General features: G+C 40.1%; 1 protein-coding gene across 1 annotated transcript; it reads right to left on the reverse strand.

Annotated features, from left to right (window-relative positions):
- Nucleotides 1–2,753: 2,753 nt before the first annotated feature.
- On the reverse strand, nucleotides 2,754–4,101 carry LOC137892862 (gastrotropin-like). The gene is made up of 4 exons (XM_068738264.1): nucleotides 3,894–4,101; nucleotides 3,597–3,772; nucleotides 3,402–3,491; nucleotides 2,754–2,893 (listed from the first exon to the last, which is right to left on the reverse strand). Exons 1-4 carry the CDS (start codon nucleotides 4,084–4,086, stop codon nucleotides 2,843–2,845), a joined length of 510 nt encoding a protein of 169 aa, XP_068594365.1. The 5' UTR covers nucleotides 4,087–4,101; the 3' UTR covers nucleotides 2,754–2,842.
- Between the last annotated feature and the right edge of the window lie 13,792 nt (nucleotides 4,102–17,893).

The raw sequence follows: 17,893 nt of genomic DNA on the forward strand, positions 1-17,893 counted from the left end.
GAGGCTGGAGAGTAGCGGCTGTGTTCACCCTAGACAGATTGCGTGTCTATCACAGGGCTACATACAGACGACCACTTACTGTTATACAGACACCTGTGGGCAGTTTAGAGTCTCCAATTAATCTAAGCTGCATGTATTTGGACTGTCGGGAGGAAAATGGGCATCCTGAAGAAACCCAGCATGCGGAGACACTGGTGGTTATGGTTTGACAATCTGCAGGTTTACTGATGAGGAATTACTAACAGACAAACATATCGTATTGCTTTTGTTTACTATGATTAGCAAGTTGCTAAAGTAGGTTGAACTATAGAAACCCTCTCTAAGTTAAGAAGTATTTTATGGGGGAACGCAAAGTTCATCTTGTGGCTTGACTCCAAGGAGAGAGAGGGAAACACAACATGGGGATGCTAACAAGCCATTCTCCCTCCACTTGTGGTTGCCGAGATTGGAGACCAATCAGAAGGAGGCAGAATGGCCAATCAGAAACAGTAGCCTTGGAAATAGCCAATTAGGCCTGTTTGTCTGCGAGGACAAAGGAAGTGATATTGCAGAGTGATTGCACCAGCGCCGAGCTACACAAACATGCTCAAATGACACCTTGCTTGTTGCCTTCCAACCCTAATTTTCCAGGAGTGTAACATCTTGATTGCATCGGTGCCGGTGAGAGAGGACGTCTCCTTATTACGCCAAAACAATTGCCACCTCAGAGGCAAAAAAACAAGAGATTTTGTTTTCATTAGGGAGCTATTGAGTCACCGGCTCTCAAGTCAAGGCCAGTGCGCACACACACACACACACACACACATGCACTGAGGCTCTAGTCTGGCAATTTTATTCAAAAGATTTGTACCTTACTCCAGTCCACTTAATGAAGCTGTAAATTTAGAGACGCGAGAGCCTTTACAGTGCTCCTCTGAGAGCTGCTACAATGATCCTGGGACTGAGCTGGTTAATTAACTGATTATTTGCTTGGCTGGAAGCCACAGAGAAATAGGGTAGATGTGGAGAGAGACAAAAAGGAGGGGACCTGAGAGGAGAGGACGCAAGACAATGGAAGTACAGAAGCAGCAGAGGAAGAGACGGTGGGCAGAAAGGAAAGGACAGAGGAGAGAAAAAGAAAAGGATAATGTTAAAGAAAATGAGAAGAGAAGAAAAGACAAAGATGTGACTGTCAAGAGTAGGATAGACTAGAAGGTTAGTTAACAGACACTAACCTCTCAGTAAGGCAGAAATCTGTCTCAGTAATCACCAGTATTGCTGCAATATAACTTCCATCCAGTCGTGGCAGCACTGAGTGCACTGCAGAGAGCAGCGCTCAGATTGAGGAAGACATCCTGTGTCATATTTGATTTTAGATAGTTTGTATTGACTTAAATTGTCGGTTTTCAAGTGCCTTTTCAAAATAAACTTCTGTATTCACAGGGAACGTATAGCTTGCGTTTGTCAAATGCATACGGTCTTATCTAAATAACAAAAACAGCGCAATTGGTTAGGTTGGTTAGCTTTAGGAAAGAATTGTGGTTTTGTTATTTAAAATAAGTACATTTGTTATACAGAAGTTACAGTACAGAAGTTATGTAACAAAACAAAGGGCTTTGGCTTTTTTTTATTTACTTTGACACAAAGTTTACATGGGTTTGCATTGGAGTTAGTTGAAAGCTCGGTGCGTCTCATACAGACACTTAAGTGTTGAAACTTTGTGCGTCGGTATCAGGCGCCAACCACCTGTCCGGGAAAGTCCCTCCTCCGCAGTCCAATTGTGGTCACTTCTGTTCACTGGTTGCAAAAAGACAAGATCTCGATTACCAAAATCCAAGATGTCCGAACTTGAAGCTTCAAAACCGCACTCCAAAAAACTAATGGGTGACATCACGAAAACTACGTCCTTGTTGTATACAGTCTATGGTCGCTATCAAGACACCGAGGGTATTTGACAAGTGGGGAGGGAGAACAGGTAGCCTGTGTGGACTGGCTGTAATGCTTCCTGCAAAGTTGGAGCTTTTCAATCGCAAGAACACATTAAGGTATCGGTGAAGTGAATGAGGTGCACGCAGGCTGAAGTCTCTGTTTACAGCGACAAACAGTGTCTCACACGAATGTGTCCAATGCAGGTGACTGAGCATCGCTGTGTACCTGCTGTAACCAAACATCTCTCGCTCTCGTGTGCACATGCTGTCTCACTCCCACATCATCTCCTCGCAGGCATCAGTGTTTTCTGGACCGTGTCGTTGCTTCGGCTTTGACATGCAGTGTATTGTCCATGTTTGTGGTCTGTAAGTGTAAAGCGTTCTTAAATTAATCAAATTAAAGCGAAAACCATGCATTTCGACTAACTGTGTCGCAACACCCATCAACTCTGACTGACCACCAGTTACAGTTGCAGCTACCACGGTGACAATATGGAACCCAAAACAAAAAATGTATGTCTAGGTAAATAATGTAGAGCAGTCACCCCATCCAACAGATGAAAGTAACCCGAATAAATGTGGAAATTAAATCTCAAAATACTATTTGAAAATGGTTATGACAAAGAAATAACTAAAAAAATTTGACAACCTCCACAATATGGTTGTGAAAATGCTGTTTACAAACTAAACTCCAGGCGACATGCTGGCTTATGATTATAAATTATGCTTGTATCATTGCTGTCTCTAATTTGTGAATAAGGATTATTACCTTTACAATTATGGAACTTCTTTAGGAACTTCAATAGGATGCACAAAAACACGAGAAAGTGTAGACGGAGACACCGGTTCATGTTTGTATCATGTTTTTGTATTTATTGTTTATTCATTGCAGTAGTAGCTGAGGTCTCCATTGTAACTGTTCAAGAGGTCAAAGGTTAGATCTTCTTGCTGGTTCTCTTCAGCACTACGGAGCCGGCTTTGGAGGTCTAGAGAGAGACAGAAGAAGTGGTACTTTATTAAAACAAGGAGTATGTTATATATGTGTCTTGATGTACTTCAAATTTATATAACATCAAAAGGGATTGTTTTGCTTGTACAAATGCAAATGACATATGAATAGCTCCCAGAAGACTTTCTCTGGTAATAACTGTATGCATTTTAGCTTTTAACTTTCCCTCCCTTTCCAAGAATTGAAAAATGAATTCTTGAAAACCTCTCAAAAGCATAAAATTGGGATGGAAACACACAGCGGTGCAAATAAGTAGCACTTGGAAAGATTGTAGGGAGTTATCTCCAGTTTTAAAGGTTAAACATGTGACAGAACTGCACGACATCCATGTTCGAGGTGTTTTTTTTCTCGTTGGCAAATGCCGATCCCCCGGCTGCAGGAATATAACATTAATGACTCTAATGATCCCTGCGGGGTGTTGAGTGTAATGGCTGTTGTCACCGCGTTAGCTTGTCAGCGCTCAAAGCCCAAGTGGGTGTGTTTACCTCGATGAGCTTTCCGCCGCTGATCTCAGAGGTGTGGTGGTAGTTGGGGAAGTCCACGTTCAGCTTGCCTCCCTCCATGTGCACGGTGGCCTGAAAACACAAAGGTTAGAATCAGTCAGGGAACAAGGGTACGTTCATTTTTCCTTAGATTAAGTAGGGTTTAAGAAGAAGCTCTGGATCCTCTGCCTCCTGTACCTTGAATTTCTTTCCTCCGATGGTCTGCATGTCGCACTCCTTGTCGATGGTGAACTTGTTGGTGACCGTGGCGTTGGCGGGGTAAATCTGGGTCCAGGAGAAGTTATTCCCATCCTGTGTGACCTCTGTGATCAGCTTGTAGTCACGGCCCTTCTGAATGACCTCGTCGGGGATACCTAGAGTGGGGGAAAACAAGAGTAGTGTGAGTTTGTAAAAGCGAATGTCAGTCTAGACAATCACAGAAAGGACAGAAATAGTGACGTGAAAAGCAAGAGTTCCAGATTCCATCTGTCTCACCCAGCAGCTTGCAGAAAGCCTCGTACCCCTCCTGGTTCTCGGTTTCCCATTTTCCGGCGAAGGCCATTCTTGCGGTGTTGGAGGTGTGTGAAGGAGCGAGAGTAGAGATGCTGAGGGAAAAGCAAGGTGTCTGGTACCGAGGCTCTTCCCTGTTTATATACCGCACACCTCTCGCCACCTCCCTCCTCTGCATGCGATGACACAAGAGTGCGATTGCTGCTGAATATGATGACTACAATGGGCTACGAGGGAGAGGGCAATAACCCGCATGAACGGGCGTTTATGGAGTTCCCAAGCAGTGAGTAAAACGCTGACTGCTCACCAGCGTGAACTCGTAGCTCACCTCCAGGTCAATGAACTCCCCTGCGTTGGCTTTATGGTCGCAGCCTCCACTTTTACTGCTGAGGAGTCTAAACTGAAATATAAAAAAATCTTTGTTTGAAGATGTAATCCCTTTATTTGAAGTAGTTTATTATCTTACATTGTGAATGGTCCGATCTGTAAAAGGAGATCATCGTTCAAAGTCGTTATTCGTAGGCTGGCATCGAAACAACTCCAGAGCATGACGAAACGTGATATGAGTAATTTCAGTATTTGTGTAAGGAGATACAGATATGGTTTCAAAAGTGGATCTAAGGCTGGAATGACAAACTTGCCCCATACCCCCTTGAGCCTCAAAAGCCCCTGGCTTACTGTGCGTATGTTGTTTTGAGTTGTTGTCATTTTTTTATTCAATTAATCGTAAATCTTTTAGGAAATTTGCATCCATTCAAAGTAAAACTGGGTCCTGCATTATTATGGAATCTTGTAGCCCTGTGTGATAGAGGGGCCCGCTGACAATGTTCCTAAATATAGTGTTTTAAAGATATTGCTGGTATTATATTCTGTGTTTTTATCATTGTCAACATAAACCTTGAAAAAACCGAAACCAACAGTTTAGGGTCAGTCTACATACTTTCAGGCCTCCCTGTTCTGTCTGTGGCACTCAATCCCAAGCCCATTTGTTCCTGCCAAAGACATAAATCTTTAAATATATACATTTTGTATTTCATTTTATTTTATTTATTTTATTAAAAGGAATTTCCCAAAACAGGTGGGCACTGTAGCTTCCAGCCAACGTTACTCAAACGGGAGCATCTGTTGAGGACCATTTGTAGCGGATTCAGTTCACTAGCAGGTCATTTTGGACACCAAGACCATGTTCATCACGATAAAGGAACATGTCGCCAAATGAAGGGATGTGGCCTATGAATGTGTTTTTAGCTCTCTGGCATGGAGGAATAAGATAAATCAGGCTTTGGCTAAAAGATATGTGTTAAATCCATTCCTTGTTAGTTTTGGTCTTTCTGGATTTAACATAAACTAACTAACACAGAAAAGCATGGAATATATTATAGAATGAGGTGTACTGGTCTGGCCAAATGATAACAAAGCTGCCATTTATACTGCGCCGTGTACTCAGTGGATGGATGGAGACAAATAATAGACTACTAATCAGACACATACTCAATCTTTCTTTTTTTTTCTTATTAGGTATTTTTCCTGTGGTACACTCTAAATTATTTCACGTAAATTAACGGTAACTTACTGGCGGCAGCAGGGACACCAGTAATTTACAGTTTTTTTACGGTGCACTACCGTAATTTACTTTTACGGTATCTTACCATATACTGGATTACGGTATATGATAGTAGGATAACTGGGTTTTACCGTGATTTTACAATATATGCCAGAATGGTACCGTTTATTTACAAGGGGTAATACAACCCAATACTTTTGCATTTAATTCTCAGTAAATAAAATAATAACAATGGACCTTCAATACATAACTGTTGCATTTTATTACATGTTCTCAAATAATAAAGGGACATTTGTACATCACAAAACTCATAATGTACTGCATGTTTAGAAGACAATTAATAAACTCGTTAATGACCAGCTTAACTGAACTCATTAACATCAACAGTGTAACATTGAATTAAAATAGTATTAAGAACAGTGAAATATAACTGCATCACAGTCTAGCTTGTTAACAAATATACACATTTAGAGTTAATTTGAACTGCATGAACTCACACGTGAATGAAAACAATAATGAGAGAGAACAGCTTATAAGAGGATTTGACTGCAGCGTCTGGCTGGTATCCTCAATCTCTGATGACGAGTGACTGTAAAACAAACAAAATAAAACTTTAGAAACACAACGTTCTGAAAATCTGGAAAGTTCTATGACATCCAGGATAAACACACTTAAAATAAGCTTTGGGTGTGCAACTGTGGGTTCGCATGTGCCTCACATGTGTTAACATATCAGTGCAAGTCTTTATAAAAAGCTAATACAACAATACCACACAGTTTAAATCAGGGGTATTCAATTAACATTCCAAAAGGTCCAGATTGAGAAAATCTCCTCGAGCAAAGGTCCGGAACATTACAATAATATCTAACTTGCGCTATTTAGTGCCATATATATATTCAAGAAGTCTAGTAGTAACAACAGCTCTGTGTAGTAAACAACTGTCGAATCAAATAAAGAAAGTACACATCAATTATATTTTAACAATTATTCTCAGTTTTCAAATTGAACTAAATGTATTATAAATAATACATAGAAATACATAAATAAATGTTCTTCTCATTTCAAGTAAAATAAGGGCTGGATTAAAGTAACATAAAACTTTTGAAAAATGTGCATCTTAAAATAAAGTACTTAATTTTAGAAAAATGTATTTCACTGAATAGCCCTGCAGTTTTAAATTCAGTTAATTCAGGTGTGAAGTGATGTCAATCAAAAATGACTCATCTTCTAACAAGAGAAATTAGTGAGCATGGACTTTATGCGTGGTTATTAGACCACTTGTTTCAGCTCTATTATCCTGTTAACATCATTGGTCAGAGAATTAATGTGATAGGATTCTGATCATATTGGGCTCTGAGGATTATTTTCTGTGTCTTCATTCCAGATGTGAGTGGGTACATTTGCTCAAAAGAGTTATGCTTTGTCTTGTAGTAATGCTTCACATTACCGCTTTTAATAATCGTCACGGTCTCTGAACATATGAGACACACTGGTTTTAAACTGTCCATGTGAAGAATTCACCGATAAGAGTCTGTTCATTCTTGGTTAAAGACTCTGGTCTCTCTGACCATTCTTCTCTCTTTGGAGAATGTCAAGTGAGCTGCATCACGTGATGTGATTTATGCTGCTTTACAAGTGCCGTACAGGCTGAAAAAGCTGCACCGGTTAAAATAAAAGCGCACTGTCAAAATGTAATATTTCTCAATTATAGGTTTTAGGTCCTGGGTCCGGATACAACGGCGTCTGGGTCCGGATCCGGACTGCGGTCCGCTTATTAGTGACCCCTGGTTTAAATGAACAGACTTGCGTATGTGATGAGCTGATTACGTTAGGTGAAGAAATTAAGCCAAGACAATGGACCACAATGAACTAACGTTCAACAATAAAATTTGTTTGATCTGGTGTTAATGTTGCTCCTGAGATAACACACATGTAACGTTACCGTTAGCGTTAACTTACCGCAACTGTTCATTGTCGGTGATTTCTGGTCCCCTCTCCAATTTGATAATGGTCCCGTTTGCAGTCCTACGGTCGTTTCAATAAGAGCACAAGTAAACACAAGTTATGTTACTAACGTTACATCTTAACACTGTAATTGGTGATTAACTTTATTTATGTTATTTTAACATGCTATGCTGTTAGCTAGCTAACCTTTCAAAGGCTAATTGAGCTTGAGCTAGCTAACGTTACAGAGCTATCTTCGCCAATATTAGCAACCTGATGTAACGAAACAGACCAAGTGAAATATTATCTGAGATGTTAACAGTTCAATAATCATGAAGACACGAGTAGTCAGTCACGTCTTGTCACTCAAAAAGGACTTTTAAGCAATGAACAGTTTGAATAATAAAAATATTCTATCGCCATTACAGACACATTAACCTACAATAGACAGTACGATGTAGATTGTGATTCACTGAACTTGTATAGAGAAGCGTGTATCCACCTCTTCACAAAAAAATTCTGTATCATGCTGTTAAATTACAGTAGTCTGCAGTTATTGTTAATTGACGGCATTAACTGTTAATCTACAGTATTAACTACACTAATTAATTAATTTACATGCGAGGGATGAACATTTAACTGTATGTTACAGTTATTATGAAATACTGTAAGATACCGTTGAAAATCCACTGTAAAATTACAGTAATTCGTTACAGTGTAGCTATTTGTCAGCACACACGTGTGTATGGGAAAAAACATCATGCCGCACAGTGCGTCTTGTAGAGTTAGTCGTCCCCTAAAAAGGTTCCAGTTCACTTTACAGGAGTCTCTGTAAGGTCACGCAGCGAATTTTGCTCACAAAGAGTGACATCTTGCCAGTTTCAAAGATGATGAGGTCAGAGTAAATCATTATGAATTGTTATACAGTTAAATATGGACATTAAAACCTGGTTAGACAAACAATTCCACACATTGACGTAGAAAATTAGGAAGTTTTAGGGGGTGTTTTATCAGATTAAACTGACATTTTATGTTAATTAATACATTAATTAATGTTGATTTTTTTACTTTGATTCCTTTTATCTAGTATTCATATTTTCTATGGACATGTAATTTGGGTGTATGAATATACTTCTGTGCCAACCTGACAATGTAATAAAAAGGTGGTCTTAAAAATACTATGATAAAAGCTTGGGATGTTGCAGAAAAAGGGTATCCGCCCAAATGCCATTTAAACTAGAGTATTTTTTACATGATTCACTGAAATCGATACCAAAAAATGTGGTGGAGTGACATTGCTCCCTACAGATAATTGAAAGAGACATTAGATGTGAGACAGCAAAGGCGCTTCTTAAATCGTCCTTTAAGAAAAACACAGCACACGGTGGTGTGTGAAAGTGGCTGCATTGTGTGGGATCGAAGTTAAGTGCCGCATCGAAAGCTTTTTGCCCATTCGCACTTTGTCGGAATTGAAAGCCCGAAGTGCTCAGGTCATGTAGTCATCTTAATGGACGATTCACAGCCGCTCGTGCGTTGCAGCGACATTATCCTCTAATTCCGTTCACAGTGTTTCTAAACCGTGAAAAGCCAACATGGCCTTGGAGCCCCTCATAGATACATAAAACGTCTTATTGGCCAACATCCTATAAAAGACACCCACTATCTCTCTCTCTCTCTCTCTCTCTCTCTCTCTCTCTCTCTCTCTCTCTCTTTTTACTGTCTCTTTCCCACTCTCACATGAGAGGTCAGTGTGCTGAAGTGCAGCAATGCAGTTATAAAAAAAAAAAACACTTCTCTACACGTTTAACATGCTATCCCCACCACTTTTTACAGCTGGGTGAATTGTGTTGTGGAACGTGACGTGACATCGGGCTCAGGTTGACCTCTTGTATTTGACCTTCCAGAATATTCTCCATGATGCACCCTTTACTGCTCTTCTATGATTTTGTTATGCACATTTCTTCGACTTTAAGCTGCTGCATTCGTCTTGTGTCTTTTTCCTTTCACTCGTATCTTGTTGTAAACGAATCAACTTCCATAAAAACGAACATCAGCATGGTGGGATGTAACTAAGTTTGTTAACTCAAGCACTTAAGTACAGATTTGAGTAGTTTTGGGGAATCACACGATAAACATTTGTCAGTTATCATTTATTAACGCTTGTGTGTTTGTACGTGATTCATTAATTAACTGAGCATTATGAAAATAAGTACTTCAAGTTATGCATATCATTTATTGGTCATGAAAATATATCCAGAAGTAGTGTAGTAATTATGGATTCACCTCAGAAATGACACATGGCTACCTCTGACACTAGCAGCTTGTGCAATTAAGCCGACTGTAAACACATGAAAATATATATATATATATATATATATATATATATATATATATATATATATTTATATATATATTTATATATATATATATTTTAAAGCATATCAATTTGTGCAATTAAGCCGACTGTAAACACATGAAAATATATATATATATATTTATATATATATATATATTTTAAAGCATATCAATTTAATAGATGCGTAATATTGGTTCCTATTTTTAATGGACTGTGTTTAACTTCTTATTTTCCTTTTCTCTGATGTTGTTTTTTTTTTTAATTGACTGTTAAAGCAGCTAGCTAACAGCTGGCTGCACCCACATCATTATATCATATTCATTTATGCCATTGTTTGATGTCAGATAGATGCAGTTTGTAGCTTTTGAAAAGTATTGTCATGGCTTCACAAATATACATTGCTGAGATGTGGCTGAGAGCTGTGGGTTAGTGGCAAATTGGTTAGTTTTTATTTAAATCAAATGTCCAGATTAACAGAGGAAAAACTCCTTGATATATATCATCACACACTGTACCATATCTGTCATATTTCGAAGCATTAATGCTTTTCAGAGAGCACAACTGACTTTTGATTCGCAGAGATTGCTGGTCTTCCACTAAGACGATCACCACCTGGAAGTTACTCCCTTTTCTTTCACTACCACACCACAGAGCATCACATGTACATTTATACCATACTGTGTCTGCCGCATGCATAGAGTAAGACGCTCTACCAGACAAACAAACTGCCAAATTGTGTCGGTGGGAGTCAAGTAAGTAGAAAGTTATCAGATACTAGTGAGAGGCTATATCTTTATGCCAAACTGGTTGAGGGACTCCATTCTCCTGAAAAAAACGGGATTTGACTGGAATTGGTCCCGAGTTAATAAAAAAAAACAATCATCCAGTCTCTCAGATTATTTATTTTGTCTCAAGGTCAAACTAAATCCAACCATTCGCAGCGGAATGAACAGTGGGCAAAGTGCAGTCGTTGAAGTTTACTGTTGATGCTGTAAACTTGTGGTTACACTTTAATAGCTGGCTGTAATTGAAACTTTTGTGTGAAATCCCACATGACAATAAGTAACCAGGATTGCTGGCCGTTGCCTAATAACCCAATCACGTCTCGATGAAGTCATGCTTCACTCTCGCCTCCCTCCGATACACATCTTTTGATGTTTATGTGAAGACGGGGAGAAATGAATACGATCGAGCCGCACCGACGATAACTGGAAAAATAAATAAATAAATAAACAAGACAGGAGAAAAACAAGAATTCGAACAAATGAACAAGGAGTTAATGAAGAACAAAAGAGGGGGGAAAGGGGGAAAGGAAGAAAAGATTCTAAAGAAAGATACATATAGATAGATTCCTTTTATCTACAGCTATAGAGAGGGGATTTGCGATGGAGGAATTAAAGGCGGGGAGGCCTTGATATGCAAATGAAGCTGCTGCTAATCAAAGCAATAAGATTAGCCTTCCAAATTGAGATGAAGAAAGGCTCCATTATCTGGGCCGAGTGTCATGTTTAATAACGCGGAATGGCATGGTAATTCACTAGTGATGCAACTGTAGCCCATGTGGGTGTGTTTATGTGGATGTATGTGTGTGTGTATGTGTGTGTGAAAGAAAGAGAGTGAAAGAGAACAAAATTATATATAGAGAATTAAACATGTGAGAGACAAATTGTGACCTTGTCTGTGTGTGTCAGCGTGGTGTCACTGAGTGTGTGTGTAGATAGTGGAAGAGAGGGCGCAAAAAGCTGGTTCCCATGGGAAAGAAGTGTGTGTGTAGGTGTGTGTGTGTGTGTGTGCACTCGGCTTTGATGCTAAAGTTTTTTGCCATGCAAGAGAGATGAACACTTAGGAAATGGTGTGGAAAAATGTGGCTTTAGACAGACTCCTGTTTGCTCCAGTGCAGCCTCACCTGGTTTGATCAGGTGTATTGCAATTCCACAAATGAATCACTAAAAGAGAGAGAGAGAGAGAGGTGGACAGTGAGAGATAGCTATAGAGAGAGAGAGAGAGAGAGAGAGAGAGAGTGTGCTATTATTCAACTAGTGGAGTTGAATAAATTAATAGGAATAGGAAATAAGCTGCGCTGTGCTAACATGTTCATCACGACTTTTTAAGGTGCTGATATGTCAATATGTTGAAAGCTTGTTCCGCTGCTTAAGGGCAGGCCTGTCTTAAACTAAGACAATATTGTTTGTTTTACAAGTTTTCTGAAATTGTATGTCTAGATATGCAAATCATGCATCATCTTATTAAACATGTGCTAATTTGCATTTTCAGAACAGGAATCCGAACATTGGATAAAGTCAGGTTCTTGTTTCATTGTGTTGACATACCAGAGTCAAAGGTTTTTAACATTGGAATGTTGTATATTTCTTGATATGAAATCTAAAAAATACTGTCAACGGCCATAAGAAGAAGAAATATACACACATTTTTCCAGGAATATGACATAAATCAGGCTAAAAACAGGTAAAAACCTTCAGAATGTATGAACATGAAACTTTACTAGTTGAAACTGAAATTTGATGTTAAAATGCGCAAATGTGGCATTCTTTAACGCTAACTTTGGTTAAATTTAAATCTACAGACGTTAATACAAATTGAAATAAATAACCACAATTTTGTCAAATACACACCTAAATGTGTATTTTGTATGTTTTTCCTCTCCTTGAAAGAAGATGTGTTTTTGAAGTAAACATAACATTATATAATTGGATTATTGTTAAAGGTGCATTAATGTGAGGACTTAAAATTCATTAATTAAAGGACTATTTTCATGTTATACTGAGCAAGGTTGTGCTATTAATACATACTGTTGGTTGGTTTGATTTGTAACAATGGGTCACATTTCACAAAATAATTATGTTTTGTATGTAAAATGTGTATCTGCTCAGTAACAATATGTCAAATGTACTTCTTCCTTCTCAAAAGTAGTGGTGTAGAAGTATGTAGCATTAAATTGAAATATTTCAAAGTGATACTTGAGTCAGTACAGTACTAAATGTAGCTATAGTTACTTTGCCTTTGGATCTCTCTGTTAACAGACGTGTGCAATGATCCAAAAGACTGAAAACTTAAGTAACAAGTAGAAACATTGTCTTTGCAGCGAAGCGGTTTATGGTAAATATGAGACGTGAAAAAAAAAAAAAGCACTGGTGTGCAAGAGAGGTTACCAATTGTTTATGCTTATTATACCAGTCAATCACAACTAATTTGACCATGACTGTTGATGGTTGAAAAATGCCGCGCATAGCACCTTTAACTTTGAAGAGGCTGACAGGGAGAGCTGCCTCAGTAACCCGGGCAGTGAGCCAACATAACCATTAAACACCGAGACAGAAATAGGCCACGGTAGCCGCCAACAGTAAGCATTCTGTTGTTGTTATCTTTACTGTTTCTCAATCCATCCTGACAGCCTCACCATCCTTTGGGGGAAGGAAGCGGCAGTCACTGGTGATTATAAAGCCCCCCGCCACCCCCACCTCATCCAGAGAGCCAAATTATGCCTACATTAATATTTCATATTACACGGGACTCACAGAGAAACCACATGTGTACCCAGCCCTTTGTCTTCGTGTCAGATGAAATGTGCTCGGCAATCATCAGAGGGTGAAGAGGGGGCGAGAGGAGGGGCGATTGGCAGGAGGGGGGGAGGAGGTGGTGAAGGGAGATGAGAGGGAAGGATGGAAGGAAGGAGGCAAGGGAGGAGAAGGAGGAGTGAAGTTGAGAAAAGTGAAGTGATAAGAGATCAGCAGAGGAGATGAAAGGCAAGTAGAGCAAAGGAAAAAGTACAGGGCTCAAGAAATACCTTGGTGCTTTAAACAATGTGAAGCGGTGAAGGCGTACGCCGGGCTGAACAGAGGACAAAGAGCTTCCTAATACATTTGAGAGCAAGCCAGTGAACAGAATATTTAATATTTTTTTTGTTAGATTTTAGCTATTAGCTTATCTTTATAATATATCATCAAGAGACGGTGAAGTATTACTGCCGGATAGAATCCCAATTTAAGGGGCTAGATGTACAGAGTGATAGAGCTGAGTTCCCACCATAGAGAGAAGAAAGACAGCCGCGAGCTTCAGAGCGACCAATGAAACAAACATCCTGTGAGAAAACCCGCGAGCTAACGAGACAGAAGCTAGTCAGGAGAGCAGGTGGCCTGGATTTATATAGCTCCAATGCCTAAGGTAACAATGCGTTAATTCCAATGTCTCCATTTCTATTTCTAAACGTGTATATACAGGCAACTCAACGCATTAATATGATAACTTTTAAGTTGTAAACTAAGCTAGCTGTTTCCCCCGCCAATGTTTATTCTAAGCTAAACGCTCATCATTGTATTGTCACTGTACCACTGGGCGACACTCTGCAAAGTGAAACCAATGCCTTGACCGCAAACCTGCATTCTTTCTAATGGCCAACAGAGGGTGACTACCCTGGTTGCAAAAAGAGGTTTATTTGAATGTAAGTCAATGACAAAATTCTTACTTGATATATTACCTCAGTAAAAATCCTAATGACTTTATGGTCTCAAACGCTAGTTTCAAGTCCTTTTCAAGACAAGATGATGTTCATTTACAAAATGATGGTCCCATTTACAGTAAACCAGTAACAATAAAGCCGGGTATGCTTTAGAGCATGGCTACCTTGTGATTTAAAGGGCCGCTGCCACGGCGACTTGTCACCACATAGTGCTAATTTTCGGGCTTGCCAAAATTAGCATCCCAATGAATATTACAACATGATTTATGGAAGCATTTTGCTAGCCAAGCTAGCAGGGGCAACTGTGGCTCAGTGGTAGAGCATGGTCGTCCTTCAATCAGAGGATTGGCGGTCCGATCCCGGCTCCACTAGTCCATGTCAATGTGTCCTTGGGCAAGACACTTAACCCCAAATTGCTACAGTGTATGAATGTGTGTGAATGGGTGAATGATGACATGTTGCTTTACAGCGCTTTGAGTGGTCGGAAGACTAGAAAAGTGATATACAAGTACCGTCCATGTATCCCCTATTCATAGTTGTTGAGAGTGTCTTTGGGGTCTCTCTTTTTTGCATGTCTTTGTAGTTGTTTTGAGTCTCTTTGTATCTTTTTGTAGTCATTTTGTGTCGCTTTGTGGTCGTTTTGCCCCTTTTCATTGTCGTTGTGAGTCTCTTCGTGTCTCCTTCCAGTTGTTTTGCATCGTTTTGTAGGCGTTTTGGTTTGTTTTTAGTGTTTTTGCATCTCTTTGTAGTCGATTTATGTTTCTATGTGATCATTTTGAGTCCCCTTGTGGTTGTCTCTTTGAGTGAAATTTTGTAGGTGAAGGCCACGGGGGGCCCTGACATGTTGGGCCCCTAGTTCTGTGCCGGTTAGGCCCGTTTAGTAATCCATCCAAGTACCAGTGAGAGATTTGTGTGAATTTCCATGGCAGAAAAGACTTCTCACAACTCTGGCCTAAATGTCCTCTTTTTGGCTCTTGGTAGCTGAAGAAAGGACTGAGAATCATAAATCATTTTATCCTTCGCTAAAAGGAAGCGTTTGATTAATTTTAGTCTGGACCAAAGTGCTTGACCAACACACCGACCGGCATTGCCACCACTGGAGCCACGCTGTCAATTTGCCCCGTTTTGGCTAACGGGGCAAATTTACAGAATCGGGTTCATGTAAAAATAAATCAAATGAAGTAATACCCTGTGGGCCTGAGCCCCACTGAAGCACATCTCTGTCTATCTCTGTCTGAGACTGTCTGACCCACAGCAAACAATAAAAGCCATAAATCATGCCTGTCAAGACAAATGGCACATCCCCCATATAACTTTGATAATACAGATACAGGTGGCACTGGGTTCATCCCATTGTCAATAAATAGGGACAATGTCACCAACAGATGGGGCTTCTCTTGTTGAAAACAAAGAAACCCATGGATGCGCACATATGCACAGACACAATGTGATGACTGAGTGGCTGATGATTTCAAACAAATGCGATTTATACTTGAGGTAATAAAATGGAGAGAGACGTGGAAGGAGACTGTGTTGGCCCCTACTTGGAGTTTCACGCTTGACATGTACGCACTTGACAGGGAGCTACTTGCTGGTTGGTTGGCTGATTAACACTAGCTTGCCTGCTGGTTGAGTGCGCTCCCATCACGGTGAGATTGCCGCAGTCTCTTGTTAACCCTCATTGTATGAAACAACCCAGTGGCTCACCTTCAAGCACACTCAGCAGCCTCTTATTCCCAAACCTCTCTCACTATCAACAATTATGTTTCAGTGTGTGCTAGTGTGTATCCCTGTCCCTCTCACTAGCCAGGAAGTTTAGCAGCAGCAGCGCTTCAATATCCTCTCCCTCTAACCTGATTATTAATTACAGTGTGCCTCTCGCTGACCATAGGCCAAACACCGTCTCACACTGTTACCAAGGAGACAGACAAAAAGTCATTCACAAACAAGAATTCAGGAAACAGATTTAGGCCCGTTTTTTTTTTTAAATCTATTACATCAATTGTTGCACTCAAAGTATTTTAATTAACACGCATGTCAATCAGACGTTATTCACGTCAGATCTAAGTGAAAAGCGCTAATATTTCGGTGAAACCTGTAACTAGCTTGGCATCATTTCAAAAGAGCTGTAGCTCACTAAATACTCAAAATGAAACCCATCATTTGGTTGCAGAATCATAAGTTGATCAAAGTGACTGCGTGCCAGAGAGTCAGTCATGCCTGAGCTGTACGGCACTCAGCAGTAATCAACCTGGAGCTGTGCCCTAAGTGAGGCCGAGGGACATCACTCTTTAAATGGGCTTCTGGCAATCAGCTGCCTGTGTGTGTGTGTGTATGTGTGTGTGTGCTTCTACACACTTGTGTTGAAATGGAGAGCGGATTAAGTACTTGCCAGCGGCAAAATATGGCTTATAATGCTACACAAGTGTGTTATTTTAGTACTGGCCATACACTGATGTATTGCACTCAGTGACACACACACACACACACACACACACACACACACAGTAACTCTGCAAAACGCCTCCAGAGTAGCTTCTCACCTGCCAAAAAAGAACGTAGAAAATAATCTGTAACAATAAATTCAAACATGCTAAAGTTACCCTGTGGAGTTTTCTTGTACCACAGTTGCATTGTGTGTGTATCCTTGAGGCCTAAGGAATGTGTTGAATCGCCTTCCTTCTTTTAAAGGAGCTGTACTCAGCAATCAGAGCATTGATGCACTGCTTAGCGCTGCTCTCATGCGGCAGTTACAGCCGATAACGCCGTCGACAGCGTCGTCGCGGAAGCATGGCAGCCACCGTCCAGTTCCCCCTTAGGTAAACACTGTAAGCTTGGTCACCACTTTTGCTGTAGTTGACGCTGTTTAGCGCTGTTAGCATCGTTAGCTATGAGCCGCCGGCTCTCAGTCGCCATATTGAGAGCCGTTGAGAGGCAATCGCAAGGCTCCTGATCTTACACCTTTTAAACCTGCATTGTTTAAATCCTTGTTCGCTAGCTTGCGGTCTGAAATAATGTTGTGGGAAGCAAACAAAACTGAGGCCCCAGTCATACAGGCATTGCTCCATAGCACTACTGGCAATCAAAACCTTTTATGTTGGAGGTCAAGAGTTGGGCCATATTCAGATCAACCATAGCAATGAACACAGATGACCACTCCATGGTATTATAAACAACTGTGCAGTGTTTTAGCTTCTGACAAACCTTCACAGTCCCTAATGTTGACCTTTTTTCCACCTAAAAGCTCATTGTGCAGCTTTGAAACAGTCTCACAGTTCCTCAACATTGGACAACTAAGTTACAATGACTCACACAAGATGGCTTCTGAACCTGCATGTTCGACAAGTTGGCTTTCTCCAGACTTAAGCTTTGTCTGATTGTAGGAAGGAGAGAAAATGCTTCAACAAACCATAATATTTGGTTCACTGGTCTTAGTCCTGTGCTCCTCATGCCGGACGGTGGATAATTGTGTGTTAATTTGATGCAAATTGCAGCCCTGTTACAGAATACCTATTTAATGCTCACAAGGGATTTTATTTTTTCATGTCATGTCAGATGTTTTGAATTGTCATAACAGAAAAAGCACAAGTGTCACAATTTGAATTGTGGCCCCATTGAGTTTCTATGGAGTCATATATGAGCAA

This window comes from Cebidichthys violaceus, unplaced genomic scaffold, assembly GCF_023349555.1.
Source record: "Cebidichthys violaceus isolate CVI_PGR_0920_01 unplaced genomic scaffold, fCebVio1.0.p SCAF_8, whole genome shotgun sequence".
Taxonomy (NCBI): Eukaryota; Metazoa; Chordata; class Actinopteri; order Perciformes; family Stichaeidae; genus Cebidichthys; species Cebidichthys violaceus.